This window comes from Littorina saxatilis, linkage group LG5 (assembly GCF_037325665.1).
Source record: "Littorina saxatilis isolate snail1 linkage group LG5, US_GU_Lsax_2.0, whole genome shotgun sequence".
Classification (NCBI taxonomy): domain Eukaryota; kingdom Metazoa; phylum Mollusca; class Gastropoda; order Littorinimorpha; family Littorinidae; genus Littorina; species Littorina saxatilis.
In genome coordinates, this window is record NC_090249.1 from 50,866,078 (window position 1) to 50,889,358 (window position 23,281).

At 38.6% G+C, this 23,281-nt stretch overlaps 2 protein-coding genes across 2 annotated transcripts; one reads left to right on the forward strand and one right to left on the reverse strand.

The window, feature by feature from the left end:
- Positions 1-1,592: 1,592 nt before the first annotated feature.
- Positions 1,593-12,452, reverse strand: LOC138967390 (peptidyl-prolyl cis-trans isomerase FKBP1A-like). The gene is made up of 6 exons (XM_070339935.1): positions 12,304-12,452; positions 10,680-10,724; positions 8,235-8,327; positions 6,968-6,990; positions 3,261-3,334; positions 1,593-2,803 (listed from the first exon to the last, which is right to left on the reverse strand). The coding sequence occupies exons 1-6, from the start codon at positions 12,341-12,343 to the stop codon at positions 2,749-2,751; spliced, it is 330 nt and encodes a 109-aa protein (XP_070196036.1). The 5' UTR covers positions 12,344-12,452; the 3' UTR covers positions 1,593-2,748.
- Positions 12,453-16,147: 3,695 nt separating this feature from the next.
- LOC138967788 (uncharacterized) lies at positions 16,148-17,713 on the forward strand. Its single transcript, XM_070340444.1, has 4 exons — positions 16,148-16,322; positions 16,726-16,871; positions 17,161-17,289; positions 17,675-17,713. Exons 1-4 carry the CDS (start codon positions 16,148-16,150, stop codon positions 17,711-17,713), a joined length of 489 nt encoding a protein of 162 aa, XP_070196545.1.
- Positions 17,714-23,281: the final 5,568 nt, after the last annotated feature.

The following is a 23,281-nucleotide window of genomic DNA, read 5'->3' on the forward strand; positions in this document are numbered from 1 at the left end:
TGTGCTGAGTTTTTAGTGTGATCCCCACTCGCTCTTCTTCACTAGTTTGAATCACTTTCCATGCCTTATACTTCCTCCAGCTTAACACAAACACACACAGACACACACACACTTACAGAAGTAGTATGCATGCACACACAAACACATACATGCACACAGTGGTGTGGTGCTAACGTTTACATGGAAGGCACACAGGCACAAACATCTGAGCAGAATTAACCGTTATCGTATGTCGGGCACATCCATGCATGGTCAGCCACCCCATGAATTAGAAGAGTATTTTCTTGTAGGAGTTCTTCATACATATAACTCAGTGCGTGTGTGTGTATTCATGGAACACTACTAAAGGCATGAATCTACAATAAGTTATCACAAGTGTGCGTGTCTCTTTTCTAGACATGCGCACACACATGCTTTGAAAACAGTTACAGGCACAAATCAACAAAGAACAACACTGTTACAGTCACTAATCAACAAAGAACACCGTTACAGGCACACAACAAAGAACACCATTACAGGAACACATCAACAAAGAACACCATTACAGCACACATCAACAAAGAACACCGTTACACACACAAATCAACAAACACCATTACAGGAACACATCAACAAAGAACACCGTTACAGGCACACAACAAAGAACACCATTACAGGAACACATCAACAAAGAACACCGTTACAGGCACACAACAAAGAACACCATTACAGCAACACATCAACAAAGAACACCATTACAGTCACAAATCAACAAACACCATTACAAGCACAAATCAACAAACACCATTACACACACAAATCAACACCATTACACACACAAATCAACAAAGAACGCCATTACAGGCACAAATCAACAAAGAACACCGTTACAGCACACATCAACAAAGAACACCATTACAGCACACATCAACAAAGAACACCATTACAAGCACAAATCAACAAACACCATTACACACACAAATCAACACCATTACAGACAAATCAACAAAGAACGCCATTACAGGCACAAATCAACAAAGAACGCCATTACAGACACAAATCAACAAAGAACACCATTACAGCACACATCAACAAAGAACACCGTTACAGCACACATCAACAAAGAACACCATTACAGACACAAATCAACAAACACCGTTACAGCACACATTAACAAAGAACGTCGTTACAGCACACATCAACAAAGAACACCATTACAGGCACAAATCAACAAACACCGTTACAGCACACATCAACAAAGAACATTACAGACACAAATCAACAAAGAACACCGTTACAGCACACATCAACAAAGAACACCATTACAGGCACAAATCAACAAAGAACACCATTACACACACAAATCAACAAAGAACGCCATTACAGGCACAAATCAACAAAGAACACCATTACAGCACACATCAACAAAGAACACCATTACAGACACAAATCAACAAAGAACACTGTTACAGCACACATTAACAAAGAACGCCGTTACAGCACACATAAAAAAAGAGCACCATTACAGCACACATCAACAAAGAACACCATTACAGCACACATCAACAAAGAACACCATTACAGGCACAAATCAACAAATTCACTAGGCAGAGAAGGAGTTCAAGGAGTTTTAATGACGTGTATGATGCGCACAGCAAATGAACAATGATATCTACTGCTAACGACCCTTCTCTGTAAATGCAGACACAAAGAACCCTTGCTATCATTATCAACTTTATAGAACAATGAGGAATGCTGCAAGGGTTGTCATTATTTGTACAGTTTAGAATTGTTCCATCTTGGCGCTTCATTAAAAATTTGACAAATCAGGGCAAAATGTAATTTGAAATTTAAAAAAAAAAGACAAAAAACATGTCTGCTTGTGATTTTACTGGGACGCCCTGAGAGAACTATACAAGCTTCATCTTTCAAGTCTAACTGTACTCTTAATCATGACAGTCACTGCAAGGTTTGACCATTCCTTTCTTTCCTTTATTTGGTGTTTAACGTCGTTTTCAACCGTTCAAGGTTATATCGCGACGGGGAAAGGGGGATGGGATAGAGCCACTTGTTAATTGTTTCTTGTTCACAAAAGCACTAATCAAAAAATTGCTCCAGGGGCTTGCAACGTAGTACAATATATGACCTTACTGGGAGAATGCAAGTTTCCAGTACAAAGGACTTAACATTTCTTACATACTGCTTGACTAAAATCTTTACAAACATTGACTATATTCTATACAAGAAACACTTAACAAGGGTAAAAGGAGAAACAGAATCCGTTAGTCGCCTCATACGACATGCTGGGGAGCATCGGGTAAATTCTTCCCCCTAACCCGCGGGGGGTGGTTTGACCATAACAAAAACTTATCAGGTAAGTTTGACAAGGAACAGCTATGAGTAACCATCAAATTTGTTTTTCAAATTGTCGAATGAGTAACGTACTCTTACTTTTAGGAAAAGCTATTCCTGAATGGAAAAAAGGTACAAAGCAGAAAAGACAATTTGGCAATGCCTGACTCATACTGAAGACAGGCTCTTCCATTCATTCTTCATTAAAGATTATTTATCATCATCAATTTTTAGCTGCATTATTGCAAGACATTGAATGTTCGAAAAGTTAAAAATCTGTACAATATCTTGTGAACACTATCTTACTCTAAAAGTTTTGGTATTCCATCTAGGAAAAACGGGTCCATACGAAGTCACTTCACTTGTAGTTCCATCTGATGTTGGTCCTTCAGTGACAATCTTGGTTGTGGTCCCATTTTATTTGAAGTCTATCAACTCCACATCAAAGACAAGGGTAGCGTTGGGTGGAATAGTGAGCATGTTAAGGAAAAACAGAACTAACGGCAACGCAGCTTAAATGGGTTTGCCCGCAAATTCACAGAAAGCTCTGCTTGTTGGTAGCATAAATCTGCCATTAACCTCAGTGCAAACAAAAACATTTTGAAGTCAAGTTAAACATCTGACACAGGCAGTGAATTAGCATTTCTTTAGTTTTAAAACAAGACTCATTTAATTGATATTCATTTCCTGTAATCCCTGTCATTTTTTTTATTCCAAAAATATATAACTTGACTGTTTCTGACGTTAAAAATCATACTTCAGTTCAAACTAAGAAAACAGTATCAAAGATATTGCTCATATCTACTACCCTCCCTCCCTCCCCCACCCCATTCCAACTGAAATCATAAATGACTGTCTCATTTAAGTTTCATTACCCTACAAAGACCCTTTCCCACCAGAAGTGCAGTTCAAGACCAAACAAAGGATATACGCCGGACACGCCTTTGGCCCCATAAGCAAAATCAGGTGAGATTGTCAGCTTGGCTCGTTCTCCCTTTGTCATCTGCGCAACAAAAAACACATTACAAATGTTGTGTCTTTGTCTTCTCTGGTGGCTGAAAAACATTCGAGCAGAGCAGAAGTAATTTCTGGGTCATTTATGGCAATCAAAACAGCAGACAATTTTCCTCTCACTTCAGAGCAACAACTGATTTAAGGTACATGTAGCCTGCTTATTACTGGGTTTGTTTTTTGGTTTTTGTACTAATACAATGTACCATGATACAATACACAAGGCTCAGAATACATTGAGCAGTGTTGTTCCCAGACTCACAGGACCATACAGGTCACTTGGTTCTCATCATCAACTTTCCTACCATCACCTCCCACATGTCAAAACAAGCCAAGGGTCGGGCGGCCAAGGATGGGACTAACGCATCAGATCTAAAAATGATGCTTAGATCTGATGCATCACTGACCACATCATTAAGCAAGGCATGGTGACTCAAAATGTGCAAAATGCAATTAGTGAACGCTTTCCAGCCTGATCTAGCTCCTGCGTCCCAAAGCATTCTCAACATCATCACCAGTGTAATTTCTCAGATTTGAGAAATAAAGTTCATTTGATTTGATTTGTTTTTGAACATTTTAAAATGTGACTTTTCTGCTCACTGTCTCAGATCTAGCCAGGCTTTTACATAGGATAAGATCATCCCTCCACTTGGTCACACACCAAAAATCAACACCCTGAGTGTTTGCTATGGTGACTTGGAATTGTTTTATGTATTAATTTGTTAAAAAAGCCATTAGTGGAAATTACATCATTAATTCAATAATAGAACTGTGCATAGAGATCACCCTGACTGTTAATTGTTGGTATGTGACAGAGTGGAGGGATGGTCTTATCCCTTGTAGCCTGACCACATCTGTGACAGCAAACAACTCTGCTCACACGGAACGGAGTATGCCGGGAAGGAATGCATGCGCCTCAAACAAATTTCCATATTGTTATTTCGAAGAGTCAGAAGTATAAAGAGCCAGTGTAAATACTCCCATCATGCAGAGCTAGCCACAAAATTAACCTCTCGAACTGTAAGGAACAAAAACGGCCAAACATTAACACCTAAACTATTTTGATAGAGAACTGTTAAAACAAAAAGGCACATTTCATTTAAAAGAAAGTTCTGAAATACAGTACATGTAATACTCAATTGGAATGCCATGCTGTATCCAACAAACTCTAATGCTCTTCTAGTTTCAAACTCTTGCCACACAAACAAAGCAAAAAGATATACAACTTAAAAAAAAAATTAAAAAAAGCAAACAGACATGAAACTGAAAATAAAAATAAACAGCTACCGGTATTTAAAATGTCTCAAAATCTAAATTCTGTGTACCCAAGTTAGGTGGACAGACACCTTCCGACTGTGAAGTTCTTCATTTGCATCTATTTTGTTAAAATCCCTCTTCCTGTATAAATAAAAAGTAAAAGATAGGTGTTTAGAATATGAACAACGGTCAAGCAACAAGAAGAAAAACAAGTCGCGTAAGGCGAAATTACTACATTTAGTCAAGCTGTGGAACTCACAGAATGAAACTGAACGCACTGCTTTTTTTTCACAATGACCGTAGTCCGCCGCTCGTGCAAAAGGCAGTGCAATTGACGAGCCTGTTTGGCGCGGTAGTGGTTGCACAGCACGCTTTTCTGTACTCTTTTCGTTTTAACTTTCTGAGCATGTTTTTAATCCAAACATATATCTATATGTTTTGGGAATCAGGAACCGACAAGGAATAAGATGAAATTGTTTTTAAATCGATTTCGGAAATTTAATTTTAATCATAATTTTTATATTTTTAATTTTCAGAGCTTGTTTTTAATCCGAATATAACATATTTATATGTTTTTGGAATCAGAACATGATGAAGAATAACATGAACGTAATTTTGGATCGTTTTATAAAAAAAATAATTTAATTACAATTCAGATTTTTAATGACCAAAGTCATTAATTCATTTTTAAGCCTCCAAGCTGAAATGCAATACCAAAGTCCGGCCTTCGTCGAAGATTGCTTTACAAAAATGTCAATCAATTTGATTGAAAAATGAGGGTGTGACAGTGCCGCCTCAACTTTTACAAAAAGCCGGATATGACGTCATCAAAGACATTCATCGAAAAAATGAAAAAACGTCTGGGGATATCATACCCAGGAACTCTCATGTAAAATTTCATAAAAATCGGTCCAGTAGTTTACTCTGAATCGCTCTACACACACACACACATACACACATACACCACGACCCTCGTCTCGATTCCCCCTCTGTGTTAAAACATTTAGTCAAAACTTGACTAAATGTAATTACTAATCAGGTATGTTTCACAAGAAATAGCTACGAGTAACCATCAAATCTTTTATTTTAAATTGTCAATGAGTAACATGCTCTTTTCAGAAAAAACTGTTCCTGAATAAAAACAACGGTACTTGGATAAAAAAAAATTTTTAAAAGCAGAAAAGACAATTTGGTAATGCTTGACTCATACTGAAGACAGGAAGGGGAGACAGCTCTTCCATTCATTCTTCATTGAAGATTATTTATCATCATAATTTTTTAGCTGCAATACAGAAAATTATACTGCAAGGTAGTGAATGTTCAAAAAGTTAAAAATCTTCATGGGCTTCGGTACTTCAAACACCAATTATCATCAAACTGATGAGTCATTTTTGTTGGGACTCAAAGCTTGGGGCAAATTGACAGTGCACTAAAATTAAGTAACTGTTGTACCACTTCAATTTGTACCTCAGGGGAAGTGTCAATTAAGTTCTCACAAACTTACTCCTAACGGAACAAAAATGTTGTAACAAAGGATCAGTACAAACTACAACTGATAGTAATGTTGGGTTCACTCTATTAGCGCGCATAAAATCTAAAAATGTCTTTCAGCAAGTCAAAGGACACATCGAGATTATGTTCCACTGCACAATCCTAGTCTCTGACATCAGTACACATACAGACACTTTGGCAACAAGATGCAGTGAAAATTGGACAGCTTAGATGGCACCAGATTGTACCATTTAGCTTCTTTGAGGCATGCCAGTGTCACTCCACACGCCCCCCCCCCCCCCCATCTTCCTGGGCACTTCGCCCATGTCCCATCAGAATTTGGCTTATGGTGTCAAGTGACCCATATTAGTATAAAATGACTATTAGCCTCAACTCAGTGGTAGTGATCTACAGTGAAAACCTGCCTTTACATAACAACCACCTTCCCACAAAGACCACCCCGAAGGATCCACAACAGGTTTATTTCTAGACATCCACAACAGGTTTATTTCTAGACATCCACAACAGGTTTATTTCTAGACATCCACAACAGGTTTATTTCTAGACATCCACAACAGGTTTATTTCTAGACATCCACAACAGGTTTATTTCTAGACATCCACAACAGGTTTATTTCTAGACATCCACAACAGGTTTATTTCTAGACATCCACAACAGGTTTATTTCTAGACATCCACAACAGGTTTATTTCTAGACAAATCCCCCTTCTATAGCGACCAGATCAGTTTTGTTCACTTCCTTGGGTGGTTGTTATAGACGGGTTTAATTGTATTTGTGACTCTTCTTTCCCATTATATCTTGAAGACTAATGGTCTTTATTTTTACAATAGTACATGTGCGCAAAAGTGATTCTCACCTGTGAAACACCCTCATCCCAACCTGGAATCAAAAACAAATTTTGTTGAGACACGATAAGAATATACACACAAAAGGTACACAGGCGATGTACTAATGTCCGCATTTCCACAACACTTTTCTGAGGTTAATAAATAAGAAAAGTGTCAGTGAGTTATACATTAGAGATCCTACCTTCTTTAATAAAGGCAAGGCAAACTTTTGTGGGTAGACTATACCCTCTCTCTCATGGTTAGGCCCAAAAAAAAGTTGTATGTTTCTGGTAACATGGCTACAAAAAATAGGGTAGGTAGGTAGATATTTTTTTATTTTTTTGGGGTCAGGGTAGAAAATAACTATACAGTGACGCAAAGAGACTGCACCTACTATACAAAGAGAAAGACAACACATTACAAAACAAATGAGACAAAAGGGATGCGGGGTTATCCCCCTTGTGTCGTCTGCCGCCTGTTACTTTCATTTTGACGCTTTTTTTTCTGCTTTTTTTATTTACAAATGCAATAAAAAAAAGTCTAGGGTCGGCGGGAAAAAACTAGGTAGGGTCGGGTGACCAGAAACATACACCTTTTGTTGTTGTTGGCCTTATTGCTTTCCCCAACCCTGAGTAGTATTTGTGGATAGGAACATCCCTGCAGAAACTTGACATTGGCAAATAACCCAAATGGTGATTGATACACGTCGACATACATAACAGGCAGGTGTTTTAACCACCATCCCAATCCACCTTGCTCTGTCTAATCTAGAACCCAGCCATATAAATAAACAAGAAAGGTAAGTTTATGGAATGTTCAATTGCAGACAAACCGAAACATGCACGGACAGACATACAAAAAAAACTGTAAGACAATCAAAATAACTCAATCAATCATATCTTAATTGCCCTCTTAATATGGATAAATCACCTTAACAAGCAAAGTTTTCCATCTCTTGATTGTATCAGTATTATTTGCATGTCCACCCTTGTGAATGTTTTCTTTTTGTCTACAAGCAAACATTCTATAAACTCACCTTGATTTTGGAATACCGTATTAGCTGTCTATGTGTTTGGGATTTCTACATGATGATGATGCATTAGAGATGTCCCTCTCTGGGCAAGGGCTGGTTGAAAAAAAAGCTAGTTTGTATTGCTTATGCCACAACCCTCATAAAATAAAATTTGATTTGATAGACTGACAAAATATTGATGAAGAATATACCTAAACTGGTTTCTGTTCTGTTTTCTTTTTAATTTGATGATGCATACATGTATAAAAGTGCCCAGCATATACCTTTAATAACTTGTCCCACTCCAAGCTTGAACTGGAAAGGCTTCCCTCGATCTCTGGAGGAATCAAATTTCTTTCCATTGTCTTTCAACGTGCCTGAAGAAGATAAAGCAAAGTCATATTAGATAAGGCATTATACATTAAGGCATTATACATAAAGGCACTATACAACTCTTTTGCTTAAATGTATGACCAAACTAGTACATTTTTCAAATCTTCATTGTGTGTATATTTCAGCTTTATCCATGCAGCAAACAAACAGAAAACAGTAGTTACACTGTGAAGCCTGTCTATAACGACCATCCAAGGGATTGCCCATTAGTGGTCTTTATACAGTTATAGACAGGCGGTCATAAAGGAAAGAAGAATTCTATAGGTGCACGTCCGTGATACGGGGTAACAGTTACAAAATCAGTGAGTGCCTATCTTTGCTGGTCTATAAACTTGCTCTCACAAAGCCATGGACTCAGTTGATGGTTTCATGTCATGTATGACAACTTTGTCTCATGAAATAAAACAATTTTGCAAAAAAAAGTTGTGTATGTGAATTTTTAAAATTTTTGTTTTTCGAAGCATGGCCTCAAAATGGCGTTTGAAAGTGGGACATGAACAAAGCTTCTCACTTCTAAATCTAATCTATGCACTGGTGTTTTTGTTAGAAACACCAAAGATCATTTGTTGGGGCACATGATTTTAGGTTAGGACACATTTTTCTAATAAAAACACAGAAAATAATATAACACTTAGTTATTTCAGATTTAGATGGAATTGAAAAAACGCCTTGTCGTAAGTTACTTTGGTTTTCATAAACGCTTCAGGGAGAATGAATTGTCTAAGGTACTAACGCGCACACTTAACAGCAACATTATTTTGTATGCTGGATTATAACTTAATTAATTGAGCAATAGATCTTTCAAAAATATCAATTATCGGCGATAAACGCAGACGATTTTCCAATCTCACTTGATTTCGTTTTCTTCTGTAATGTACGCAAGGCACACTAACTGACTTCACGCAGTCGACCCCACCCAATTGTCAATGTGTTGCAGGGATGTTGCTACAAATTCATACCTATTGGACAAATGTCCTGAGTTCTTCAGCATCAATAGGACATTTGACCGCTTTCAGAAAGTGTAATAGGACATTATGAATTTGCGCCAAACAGCTTATAACACATTCCATGGAATTGTTCCAAAGTCATGCGCCCACACACACACGCACTGTAGAACACATACATAATATAGTAAATATATCAACACAGTGTGCGTATAATGTTGTATTTGTTTAGTTTCAAAGAAACCACAAAAAAGAAACTAACATGAACAACTTCAGAGCGCGCTCTTACTTTGATTACAAACTGCATGATTTGGTTTGATCTAATGCTGATCAAAACAGAAAGTTGAAAAACAAAATGATCGGTTTGATCTAATGCTGATCTTTTGCAGGCTTTAGGGTTTTTTCAGCGGCATAATTCAGTGCTTCGTCTCGTATCGAAAACAAAAGCAGACGACAAATTTAGTCAGTTGGAGTGGTCTCCCGTACTCCTGTAGCATGCACTGATCTAAAAATAATCCACTATTTTTAGATCAGTGCGCTGCACCGAGACGGTTATACCCAAACGGCGCATACCGCAAACGGTTCGGGAATTCCCGACAAAAGAAAAGATCCGCACGCGGCACTGGCAATTTCAGTGTCAGCTGAACACGAGAGCGTTCGGTCTTTTAGAAGATTTGTATCTTGAAATGAAAATTAAGAAATATCGCGCTGTCCGAAGGAATGGAGTACATATCGGACAATGACCACGCTCAGGCTAAAACGATAGGACATCTGACCGACATGCGGCCATGTGAATCGGACATTTGGGGATTTTCATCGTTATATGTCCGATGTCCGACGCCTAACGACATCCCTGGTGTTGTGATGAAATAGATGCTCGAGAACTTTTGGAATATCTGATTAAAAACAAGTCTTTTGTATGTGGACAAGCCTGTTTAAGTTTGATTATTGACACTTTTTGTCAAAGTACTCAAGTCCCATAACTGTTACCCAGTATCATGGACGTGCACATAGGGAAACAACCCTTGTTGGGGATTTTTTTTTTATAGCTAAGGCCAACAAAAAAAATTAGTCTGTTTACGGTAACATAGGCCCAAAAAATAGGGTCGGTAGGTCAGGATTTTTTCTCTCTCCAAAAAACCATATTTTTTAACTAAGTTATCTTGCCAAAAAACAGACTTTTTTTAATTTTTATTTATTTTTTTATTATATTTTTTTCTTCCCAAATGCCAAAAAAAAGTCTAGGGTCGCGCGAAAAAATAGGGTCGGTCGGGATACCGTAAACAGACTTTTTTTGTGTGTGGCCTAACTACATTAGTACATGTAGTGATGTACGTACATGTATTAGTTTACAAGGATACGAAAACAGATGTCAAACTTAATTCAACAAACCTGTGTAGTGGACCGTTACTGTGCAGCCTTTCTTCGGGCTGGCACCTGCAGCATTCAAACAATACATGTAATGTCAACCTTGTTTTTTAAAACCATGCATACATCCCCGTTCACAGCATTAACACAGAAATATGTCACTTTGGTCTATTGCTGAGTGAGAGTCCATAGTATACTGCTAATAATAGTAATGCTCTTAAATCTCTTCCGTTACAAATCTAGAAGGCATTCCTTAGGTTGGACACCAACAATCACTGTAAAACAAGTTTTAAGACTCAGTTGCTGGTAATGTTCAAGTTAAGTGTCCCAATTCAAGAAAACTATCCTAATGTTCCAAATTTAGCATTCAGACTGTTTGTACGGAACGGTGTGTGCGCCGTCTCTGTCTCTCTCTCTCTCTTACACACACATACAGTACACACTCGCATGCACGCACCCCCACACGTTTTCCCTCTCTCTTTCTCACACACACACATACACCAAACACACACTCGACACATGTGCACACAAAATGCACACACACCGCGCATGCGAGAGAAAGACCGCAGAGAGGGGATGACGTCATGATGCATTGACGTAAAAGCCTCTTTACGTCATCTTCTTGCGCGAGCTTAATCCATCCACTTGGTAACTACAGAATTTCTACCCGCCTAAAGCGGCCGTGGGGGGCGTTTGATCAAAAATCGAATCCGTACAGAACCACCACCGTATTTAAGTTAGTATGTTCCCAAAGTTTGGTGAACTTCTGTCCCCAACTGTAGCTACAGTTTGGCAACAAAGGATCCTTCTTTATCATGTATTGTTGGGAAGAAAATTTCTCAAGTCGATCTCAGTATGTGTTCGTGGGATACCTCCAGCTTCGCTAGGATAAAATGTAATACATATATATTGATTTATTTCAGTTAGATTAGGATTTAAAAATTTTTACAATTGAATACACACAAACATGCACTCTTTATAATTGTAGTCAACCTCAGCCAGCCGTCTAAAAGTAAAGTAAGGAAATCTAATGTTCAATCAATATATATATTTGCCTGTCAAATGGAACGGAAGAGCACAAAAAGTGTAACTTGATGCGGAGGGAAAAACATACTCTGGTCATGTCTTTGAAGATGCAACAGAACTTTTGAACAGCTATTTGTGCATTTAGCTATCGGCCAGACTGTAATTCTGTTTGCAGATGATATTGAAAAAAACACAATTAAAATCTGTTTTCCCATCCATACATTTTCGTCTGTATATTTTTAGCATGATCAAATTTCACTGAGGACAGGACCTTTAAAATGACTGTCAGTGTCACGGTCTTTGTGACCAAGGCCACCATGCAACAGGGCATCATAACTTGTCTAAAATTAAACTGTTCGGTCACAATTTCGACTTGCCCTGTGTCCTTTTCAGAGGTGAAAACACAACACAAAAGGGTACCAGGGTATCAATAAACGGGTTCCTAAAGAACTGTCAACTGTTTATGTTATAATTATGTACTAGTTACTGATCTGTGGACTGTGGTCCGTGTGGACTCTTCAGGAAGTACCAGCAGACGACAGGTTCTTGGCAAAAGAACCACGTGGAGAACTGTTGGAGGCAAAAGCGGTCACTAAGCTACAAAAACGTTCCACTCGCATACCTCCATCCCCGTCCTTTATCGTTTCTACGTCGACTCCCATTGTGATCTAAGGTTGACAATGAAATCACTGGATGAATTTCTGCATGCACTGCTGACCGGCGAGAACCTCGGTTTGGAAAACAAGGGAGACGACGCTGCCAGTTTCCGTTTTCATCTCAGATTCCGCGATGGCTCAGTCGGTTGCCGGTTGACTCTCTCAGGTCATCCGCGCTCAAGCTCGACGGTAACTGAGGTTTATTTTTTTTAATTTTTTTTTTTAATAAAGTTTCTATTCTTTTGCTACGCAATATAATTTTTGTTGGTTTGGGTTTACACCCAGTGTTTCCAAAAGCCTTGGGGGTATGGGATTTTACTAAAAGAATAAGTTTATTTTCCAAAGAAATTCTTTATAAAAAGGGATAAAATGTCAGAGCAACCAAAGGTTAAACAAGTCGCGTAAGGCGAAATTACTACATTTTAGTCAAGCTGTCGAAACTGAACGCACCGCTGTATTTTTTCACCAAGACAGTTCAGCTTCGTCAATCCGTGAACTGAAGGAAATCGCTCACCTCCCACGTGCAAAACGTAGTGATATTGACACGCCAGATTAGCGTATTGTGCTAAGCAGGAAAGCGCGCTTTTCTGTATTCTTGTTAACTTTCTGAGCTTGTTTTGAATACAACCTATCATATCTATATGTTTTTGGAATCAGGAAATGATAAAGAATAAGATGAAATCATGTTTGGATCGATTTCTTAAATTTTAATCGTAAGACTAATTGATCTATTTTAGTTTGTTTGTTTAACGCCCAGCCGACCACGAAGGGCCATATCAGGGCGGTGCTGATAACGTGCGCCACACACAAGACAGAAGTCGCAGCACAGGCTTCATCAGTGTCTCACCCAGTCACATGATTATTCTGACACCGGACCAATCAGTCCTAGCACTAACCCCAAAATGCCAGACGCCAGGCGGAGTAGCCACTAGACTGTCAATTTTAAAGTCTTAGGTATGACCCGGCCGGGGTTCGAACCCACGACCTCCCGATCACGGGGCGGACGCCTTACCACTAGGCCAACCGTACCGGTCTCTCTATTTTCGTTAATTGTGATCACATATTAAGAGTAAACATGACATATGTATATATTTTTAGATTCAGAATGTGATGAAGAATACGATGCAATCAATTTTACATCTGCGAAAAATTGATTTTAATGACAACTTTAATGAGCAAACTCATTAATTTAAATTTTAAGCCTCCAAGCTGAAATGCAATACCAAAGTCCGGGGTTCGTCGAAGATTACTTGACCAAAATTTCAACCAATTTGGTTGAAAAATGAGAGCGTGACAGTGCCGCCTCAACTTTCACGAAAAGCCGGATATGACGTCATCAAAGACATTTATCAAAAATACTTCTGGAGATACCATACTTAGGATCTCTCATGTCAAGTTTCATGAAGATCGGTCCAGTAGTTTTCTCTGAATCGCTCTACACACACACACATACACACATACACCACGACCCTCGTCTCGATTCCCACCTCTACGTTAAAACATTTAGTCAAAACTTGACTAAATGTAAAAAGATGATTCAAATTGGTACAGAGAGAGCATTAAAGCAGATTATATACAGCACGGGCCGGTGTCACGATTTCATCTTTCGCCTGTGTACATATTTCCCCCTCGACATATACTCATGACTGAAATGTTGTTTCCTGGTAAAATTAAGAAGTGAAATTATTTATGGACGAAAAGTCTAGTTAAGGTTGTTGTTTTTCTCGCAAATACGCCTTATTCAACGGCTGATATTTTCTTGTTTTAGCAATCATGACATGACACATGATACCATAATTTCAAGTTCTTACATTGATAACGATCACCCGGATCAGACTACCGTTAGTTACATTCGATATTTCATACATTACTGGTTTGCATCTCTAAACCGAGTCTCAGTATCAGACTGGTCACTTACATGTAAATGTAACCTTCCTCGGAGTCATAATGATACGAATTTACAACTGGAATAAAGATGTGTGTTTTTTTAAGGCATAAGTGCATACTAGATTTATATGCAAAGTTTTATTTTACATTTGATATAAGTCGGTATGTTTTATTGTGGTTGTACATAATCTACTTATAACCTATACTCTATGTATTTTTGGATATGGTACAACATTTTTGTGTGTGTGATCCCCTTATTTATATGCCAATATGTAAAGGCAAAAAGAGGTCATTTTGTATGGGTGTTGTTCACTTTAAAATTGTTTATGTATGAGGCTAATATTTTGTGTGTGTGTTTGAATGATGCCCGTATATATTTGCCATACCTATATTCAATATAATAAATTCTGTATTGTATGATTGGCGTTGGGACATAATACAACTTTATTTTTCAGAACATTCATTGTTCAACAATGGTTGTTGTTATGGTTACACGAATGTTTTTACATTTAGTCAAGTTTTGACTAAATGTTTTAACATAGAGGGGGGAATCGAGACGAGGGTCGTGGTGTATGTGTGTGTGTGTGTCTGTCTGTGTGTGTGTGTAGAGCGATTCAGACTAAACTACTGGGCCGATCTTTATGAAATTTGACATGAGAGTTCCTGGGTATGATATCCCCGGACGTTTTTTTTTCATTTTTTCGATAAATACCTTTGATGACGTCATATCCGGCTTTTTGTAAAAGTTGAGGCGGCACTGTCACACAGGCTCATTTTTCAATCAAATTGATTGAAATTTTGGCAAAGCAATCTTCGACGAATCCCGGGGTTTGGTACTGCATTTCAGCTTGGTGGCTTAAAAACTAATGAGTGAGTTTGGTCATTAAAAATCGGAAACTTGTAATTAAAATTATTATTTTATTAAACGATCCAAAAACAATTTCATCTTATTCTTCGTCATTTTCTGATTCCCAAAACATATACATATGTTATATTCGGATTAAAAACAAGCTCTGAAGATTAAAAATATAAAAATTATGATCAAAATTAAATTTCCGAAATCGTTTTAAAAAGTATTTCATCTTATTCCTTGTCGGTTCCTGATTCCAAAAACATATAGATATGATATGTTTGGATTAAAAACACGCTCAGAAAGTTGAAACGAAGAGAGGTACAGAAAAGCGTGCTATCCTTCTTAGGCGCAACTACTACCCCGCTATGAAGCACAGCGCAATCGCTACCGCGCCAAACAGGCTCGTCACTTTCGCTGCCTTTTGCACTAGCGGCGGACTACGTTCAGTTTCATTCTGTGAGTTCCACAGGTTGACTAAATGTAGTAATTTCGCCTTACGCGACTTGTTACATTTACCTCAGTCTTCATTCATTCCATCACTGTGACACAGCAGAAAAAACACCATATTCATATCAAATAACCAAAGGGAAGTAATCGCTCTTAATGCATACGACATGTGTAATAGAGTAAGCGAGAGTTGTACGGAACCTTTTCTCCTGGCACCTGAGAGAATAACAAGCATTGAAATGAACAAGCGACTTTCATCCATATTCATAGTTAGTTAAGTATTTTTTTGTTTCAGTGCAAAAATGTTTCAATACCTACTCCTCATGCTGATTTTCCTACCCATGGAAGCAAATCATGGATTCCAACGCATGGAGTCCCACACAAGACAACATTTTGGTGCCTCCTTTCGGCACCATGGCAGGATCCTTAACGACGTCGAACGTTGGCGACATACGTTCGAAATTGAACTACCCTCGCTACTGTTTCCACAAATCCCTATTAGACCCTGCCAAAACCATACGGACTTCTTCTGCACTTTTCGTACTATTCTACTTCACCACTTTAATGCCCTGACGGCAAATGTTAGCGATGATGTAAAACGCACATTTGCTCTTGCTCGCAGAATGTTGGGTCCCGCTCGGCGACTTCACCCGACCAATACTCGGTCTAAACGAGCACCATTTTCTTTTGTGGGAGATATTGCAAGTTCTTTATTCGATGTTGCCACCAATTCCGATCTCAAGAAAGTAGCCAATCACGTATATAAACTTTTTAACATGCAACTAAGACTTTCAGCCGGTGAGGTAGCCAATAATTGGTAAACTTACTTCATTTATGAAGACAGCTAACCACCGTATGACCAACCTCATGGAAACGATTTCAATGTCACATCAAGAAGTTTTAAACCTTACTAAGGCACTTTCGCACGTAGATTTGTCCACTGCTTCCGTTCAGCGTTCGATTCTCCCACTCATTCCTAACGTCCTAGTTAAACTTCAGCAAACCATTCACATTGAACGTAAGCTAGAAACCTTTCTTCTCGGCATTATCGCGTTGTTTGAACGCCGCTTGTCCCCCATTCTGGTTGATCATGATTTGTTGATGACTGCTCTCGATCAAGTCAAAAAGAGTTTACAAAAACATCATCGTAATTTCAGAGTTGTGCATAGGAATCCACATTATTATTACCACTCTACAACAGTACTGTATGCCTCGGTCCCAGATCGAATTTGTATTACCATCGATGTACCTGTGGCTGCTGATAACACCCGATTCGATGTCTATCATTTGCTTACCTTTCCCGTTCCCTTCAATGATACGTCTCTACACGCTACTCGCCTGGGGAATGTTCCAGATTATTTGGCTATTTCTTCAGACGAGTCAGCTTTCTTTCACATTTCCGCGGCTTAAATGGCTCTTTGTCATGGGACTCACTTAATTCCCCCATCAACTAATAACCCAACTTTCGTGTGCCACTGCTCTGTTTCTGAAGAGAGATATTCAGCTTCATTGTACGTTTCAGTTTTTGGAATCAGTTATAGTTCCCTCGGTTCAAGAGTTAGACACAGGCAAACTTTTATTAACTCGTATTGACGAGATTATTTTCACTTGTAACGGGAGGGTAAATCGACAAAAGGGCTGTTCCTATTGCCTCATAGCAGTTCCGTGTTTTTGTTCCCTCATGGCCGGTCCGTTCCGTTTGTCACCCAGAGTTCAATCCTGTCAGGATACCACTAAGATCACTACCTGGCCTGGAATTAATTTGGCAGTTTTACAGTTGTTCTTTAACGATTCCAGAGTCGCTTCAGACATGGCTGATCATGCGTATAGTTCTCAGCTGGCATACGAAATTCCTCCTCTACACATCATTGGTACTCATAATTTTTCTAACTTTCTGGAACGGGATCGTAAAATAGCTGCTAATTTGAACGTCATAACCTCACATATGAAATCAGGTGAGACTGTCTTTCGTGATGCCCTGGGAGAGGCTCTTCTTCATACTCCACCAGTTGAATCCTCCTCTCACTGGTCTATTCCACACATTCTCTCGTATGCATCCTTTGCTTTATCACTTCTGCTCTCCCTTGCACTGTTCATCACATATCAGAAACTTCGAACAATAATCACTCTCACTACCATCGCTATTCCAGCGGTTAGAAGTGACCTTTACCCCCGCTCACCTGGAATGACCCCAGTGGTCCTTCCATTCCCAATGCTCTTCAATCTCCCCTTCAATCTAACATTCTAGCTCCAACAACCTGTATCACTGCTGTCGACCATTCCGTTCTTTCTACCCGCAATTCGTCCTCTGTTTTCTCCTCCTCGTTGTTCTGTTCCTCGATGTTCGCCTCCTCCTTAGGTCAATGTATTCCTCCTCCCAAGTGGTTTTAGAAATTTGTGGCACACATAACCGGGTAAACATTTATCTTTGTAACGTCAGTAAGTGTCCCGGAGACTATTACGTCCTCTTCACCTCCACTGAGTTGGATCAAGTCAATCACAGTCCTTCCTGTACGTTGGCTGTGGGGAGAACTCCGCATTAATTGGCCATACATGAATTTGAGAGATAAACCAATCAAGAACTCTACATTCCTCGAGCAGTTAATCTGTCTATTTTTCAAACCTATCAGTAAAAGAAAATTCAAAAGGAAAATTACATGGCCTTCCTCAAAATCACACACGGCGATATCGCGGTGTATCTAAAGAAAACCATAAAGAAACAAGAAATTCCTCCGAGGTAGGAAAAACACCCCCGTCAAAGGGAAATAACCTTCTCAGTTGGTGGCAGTGACTGAGTGAGAATGGTTATTTCCCTTTGACCATGAAGATGTCCCTCTATAAGTCCTTGTATAATTTTAATCCACCAATAACTCCCTAACCGTGTGTTTGACTGGTCCCAATTTTTGTAAGGACCGTTTCAGGAATGTATAGAACCTGTTCACCAAGTTTGGTGACGATCGGTCCGTTCATTCTTGAGATCTATATGCGAACACAAACACACAAACAAACAAACAAACAAACAAACAAACAAACACATCGAGCGAATCCTATACACACCCCTATACCGGGGGTGTAAAAAGATAACGTCAAACCACGACATTCCAACCACTCAAGCCCCATCAGCCCCGAGTGAATATATCGAACCCTTATGTTCGAATACACCTTTCATCTCCTTTGATATTATTTTACCCCTCGGTCGAGGAATCCTTTGCTGAAGTAAACTAAGTTCCTGGACCTCACTACAATTCCTCTCTTCTATATATTTACTTTTATTTGATACAGTTTTTTTTCTACGTTTTTTTTTAGATATTATTATTTTACCGATTTAAACACCCAATTTCCAAAACAAAAACAAACAACAAAACAAAATATGGTCTCATTATTACCTTCTACCCATCATACCAAATTGTGTTGAGTAATTCACCAAGCTAATTTGTCAGCAGCATTCATCTGGAACACACAGCCAAATTGTAGACACCAAAACAATTTTTTTTACCAGTTATTCAATTACTAACAAGCTTACAACATTTCTTGCTCTTCGTTAGGTGCGTGATATTTTGTTTTGTTTATACTTTTTTTTCTTCCCCCACCATTCAATACGAACGAAAACAATCAGAACAACCTTTTATTTAAAAGTAAACTTTTGTTTGAAACAAATTCCACGACACCCTTCTTTTAAAAATACTTCACAATTTTTTTGTATACATATTTTTATTGTTTTGCACCCTCCTCAACATTTTCCAGTTCTATAAAACATTAATTATTAGGATAAAGTTAAATTTGGTTATGCGGGTTCTCACGACTTTTTAGTGAGTAACGTTATTATTTATGGTACAATTTAGTTGTTGAAATTGATTTAGAAATATGAGAGTTAAAAGTTATATAAAAAAAAAGTCTTTGATTTACAACAGAACACAAGGTTACCCCGATTCCAAACGAAAGGTCACCGCTTTTAGAATTTAATTTCAATATTTATAACTATTGTGTTGATTTTGTATGTATTATTGTTTTACTTACGTAAACGTATTACGTCTGTACACCATTATGGTCCACTTCAGATACACACCCCATAGTATCTGTTATTACATGTGCCTGTGACTCACATAATGACCTTTGTCAGCGACCTTCGTCTCGTCTTCGTGTAATGCTTTAAGCAAACACAGTGATAGCCGAGAAATTCCAACACTATTTTAGTTACCTCACTCTAGAGAGCCACAGTTGCTCCTTATGACACAATTCGGTGCATGCACTGAAACAATAAAATAATCTCGGCCTACAAACTAATACAATTCTACAACATCTCCGCTGAAAGAAAAGGACTTAATTAACTAACAAATAAGCTCCTACAAAAATAATCAACCATGGAAGGTACACATCATGAGAAAAACGAACACGAAAATACGCTAATGAACCTTAGCGAATCCAACATTCTTCATTTTAAGAAGAAGAGAACAACACACGAATCTGCCGTTAACACATTGTTCTGTGTGCGTGGCGTCGTCAAGGTGTCTGAAGATGCTTCGTTAACTACACTATACTTTTCTTCGTGCTATAGTTATGTATTTCAATGTGTTGGGTTAATGTGTTCTTCAGAAATGAATCAGTGTATGGTGCCTACGTGTGGTGGCACCCCCCGCGGGTTAGGGGGAAGAATTTACCCGATGCTCCCCAGCATGTTGTAACTGAGAGGCGACTAACGGATTCTGTTTCTCCCTTTACCCTTGTTAAGTGTTTCTTGTATAGAATCTGCCTTTAAGGGATTGCTTCAAGTGCGTCATTCATCTCAACCACACAACATGACGGCGAAAACTCACACAAACAAAATCACAACAACAGAGAAATTAGCACTGAGGTTGGGGAGAGAAGGGGTAGATCGCTTGGCATGTGAGACTGAGGTAGGAGGAATCAGTCCTTTTATCTCCATCAGATATCGCACGGGGAGTTGCGCGTGTTGTGGTTGTGCTTGTATGTTGTGCGTATCATTGTTCTTCTTTCTTTATTTGGTGTTTAACGTCGTTTTCAACCACATTTGACAAGGTTGGAAGTGACCAAGTAGAACAAAAAGACTTTGGCCGTTGGTTCCACAACGCGTTAACGACAAAGCAACTCTATTCACACGAATACAGAATGATATGCTCTTTTGTGCTTCTTTTTATATTTAGTCAAGTTTTGACTAAATATTTTAACATCGAGGGACCGGCACGGTTGGCCTAGTGGTAAGGCGTCCGCCCCGTGATCGGGAGGTCGTGGGTTCGAACCCCGGCCGGGTCATACCTAAGACTTTAAAATTGGCAATCTAGTGGCTGCTCCGCCTGGCGTCTGGCATTATGGGGTTAGTGCTAGGACTGGTTGGTCCGGTGTCAGAATAATGTGACTGGGTGAGACATGAAGCTTGTGCTGCGACTTCTGTCTTGTGTGTGGCGCACGTTAAATGTCAAACTGCAGCACCGCCCTGATATGGCCCTTCGTGGTCGGCTGGGCGTTAAGCAAACAAACAAACAACATTTTAACATAGAGGGGGAATCGAGACGAGGGTCGTGGTGTGTGTGTGTCTGTGTGTCTGTGTGTGTGTGTATAGCGATTCAGAGGAAACTACTGGACCGATCTTTATGACATTTTTCATGAGAGTTCCTGGGTATGATATCGACGTTTTTTTGATGACGTCATATCCGGCTTTTTTCAATAAGATTGAAATTTTGGCCAAGCAATCTTCGACGAAGGCCGGACTTTGGGATTGCATTTCAGCTTGGAGGCTTAAAAATTAATTAATGACTTTGGTCATCAAAAATCTGAAAATTGTAATTAAAATTATTTTTTTTATAAAACGATCCAACATTACGTGTTCAGAAAGTTATAAAGAATAGAGATATAGAAAAGCGTGCTATCCTTCTCAGCGCAACCGCTACCACGCTTTTCTGGATTGTTAATTTCACTGCCTTTGCCACGAGCGGTGGACAGACGATGCTACGAGTGTACGGTCTTGCGGAAAAAAATGCAATGCGTTCTGTTTCATTCTGTGAGTTCGACTGAGCTTGACTAAATGTTGTATTTTCGCCTTACGCGACTTGTTTTTTGGTTGTTGTTTTTGTTGTTGTTGTTGTTGTTGTTGTTGTTTTGTTGTTGTTTTGTTGTTGTTGTTTTGTTGTTGTTGTTGTAAATATTTAAATCATAACTAAGAGAGGCAGATGCTCAAATTACAACATTTATGAAACAAAGGGAAGTCGCTCGTGCAAAAGGCAGTGAAATTAATGAGCCTGTTTAGTGCGGTAGTGGTTGCGCTGTGCTGCATAGCACGCTTTTCTGTACGCTTCGTTTTAACTTTCTGAGCGTGTTTTTAATTCAAACATATCATATCTATATGTTTTTGGAATCAGGAACCGACAAGGAATAAGATGAAATTGTTTTTAAATCGATTTCAGAAATTTTATTTTAATCATAATTTTTATATTTTTAATTTTCAGAGCTTGTTTTTAATCCGAATATAACATATTTATATGTTTTTGGAATCCGAAAATGATGAAGAATAAGATAAACGTAAATTTGGATCATTTTATAAAAAAATAATTTTAATTACAATTTTCAGATTTTAAATGACCAAAGTCATTAATTAATGTTTAAGCCTCCAAGCTGAAATGCAATACCGAAGTCCGGCCTTCGTCTAAGATTGCTTGGCCAAAATTTCAATCAATTTGATTGAAAAGTGAGGGTGTGACAGTGCCGCCTCAACTTTTACAAAAAGCCGGATATGACGTCATCAAAGACATTTATCGAAAAAATGAAAAAAATGTCTGAGGATATCATACCCAAGAACTCTCATGTAAAATTTCATAAAGATCGGTCCAGTAGTTTACTCTGTATCGCTCTGCACACACACACACGCACACACAGACAGACACAGACACACAGACACACATACACCACGGCCCTCGTCTCGATTCCCCCTCTATGTTAAAACATTTAGTCAAAACTTGACTAAATGTAAAAACAAGAACCGGTTTCGACTTATCGTCTTCGTCAGCACAAGTTACAAAAATAATAAGCTTAAACAGAAGAGTTGACCGAAAAAGAAAATGAAGAGAATGAGCACAGAAGAATACAGACAGAGTGTAACGTGCCCTAACCTGTAAAACAAGTCGCGTAAGGCGAAAATACAACATTTAGTCAAGCTGTGGAACTCACAGAATAAAACTGAACGTAGTCCGCCGCTAGTGCAAAAGGCAGTGAAAGTGACGAGCCTGTTTGGCGCGGTAGCGATTGCGCTGTGCTTCATAGCACGCTTTACTGTACCTCTCTTCGTTTTAACTTTCTGAGCGTGTTTTTAATCCAAACATATCATATCTATATGTGTTTGGAATCAGGAACCGACAAGGAATAAGATGAAATAGTTTTTAAAACGATTTCGGAAATTTAATTTTGATCATAATTTTTATATTTTTAATTTTCAGAGCTTGTTTTTAATCTAAATATAACATATGTATATGTTTTTGGAATCAGAAAATGACGAAGAATAAGATGAAATTGTTTTTGGATCGTTTAATAAAAAATAATTTTAATTACAAGTTTCCGATTTTTAATGACCAAACTCACTCATTAGTTTTTAAGCCACCAAGCTGAAATGCAATACCAAACCCCGGGCTTCGTCGAAGATTGCTTTGCCAAAATTTCAATCAATTTGATTGAAAAATGAGGGTGTGACAGTGCCGCCTCAACTTTTACAAAAAGCCGGATATGACGTCATCAAAGGTATTTATCGAAAA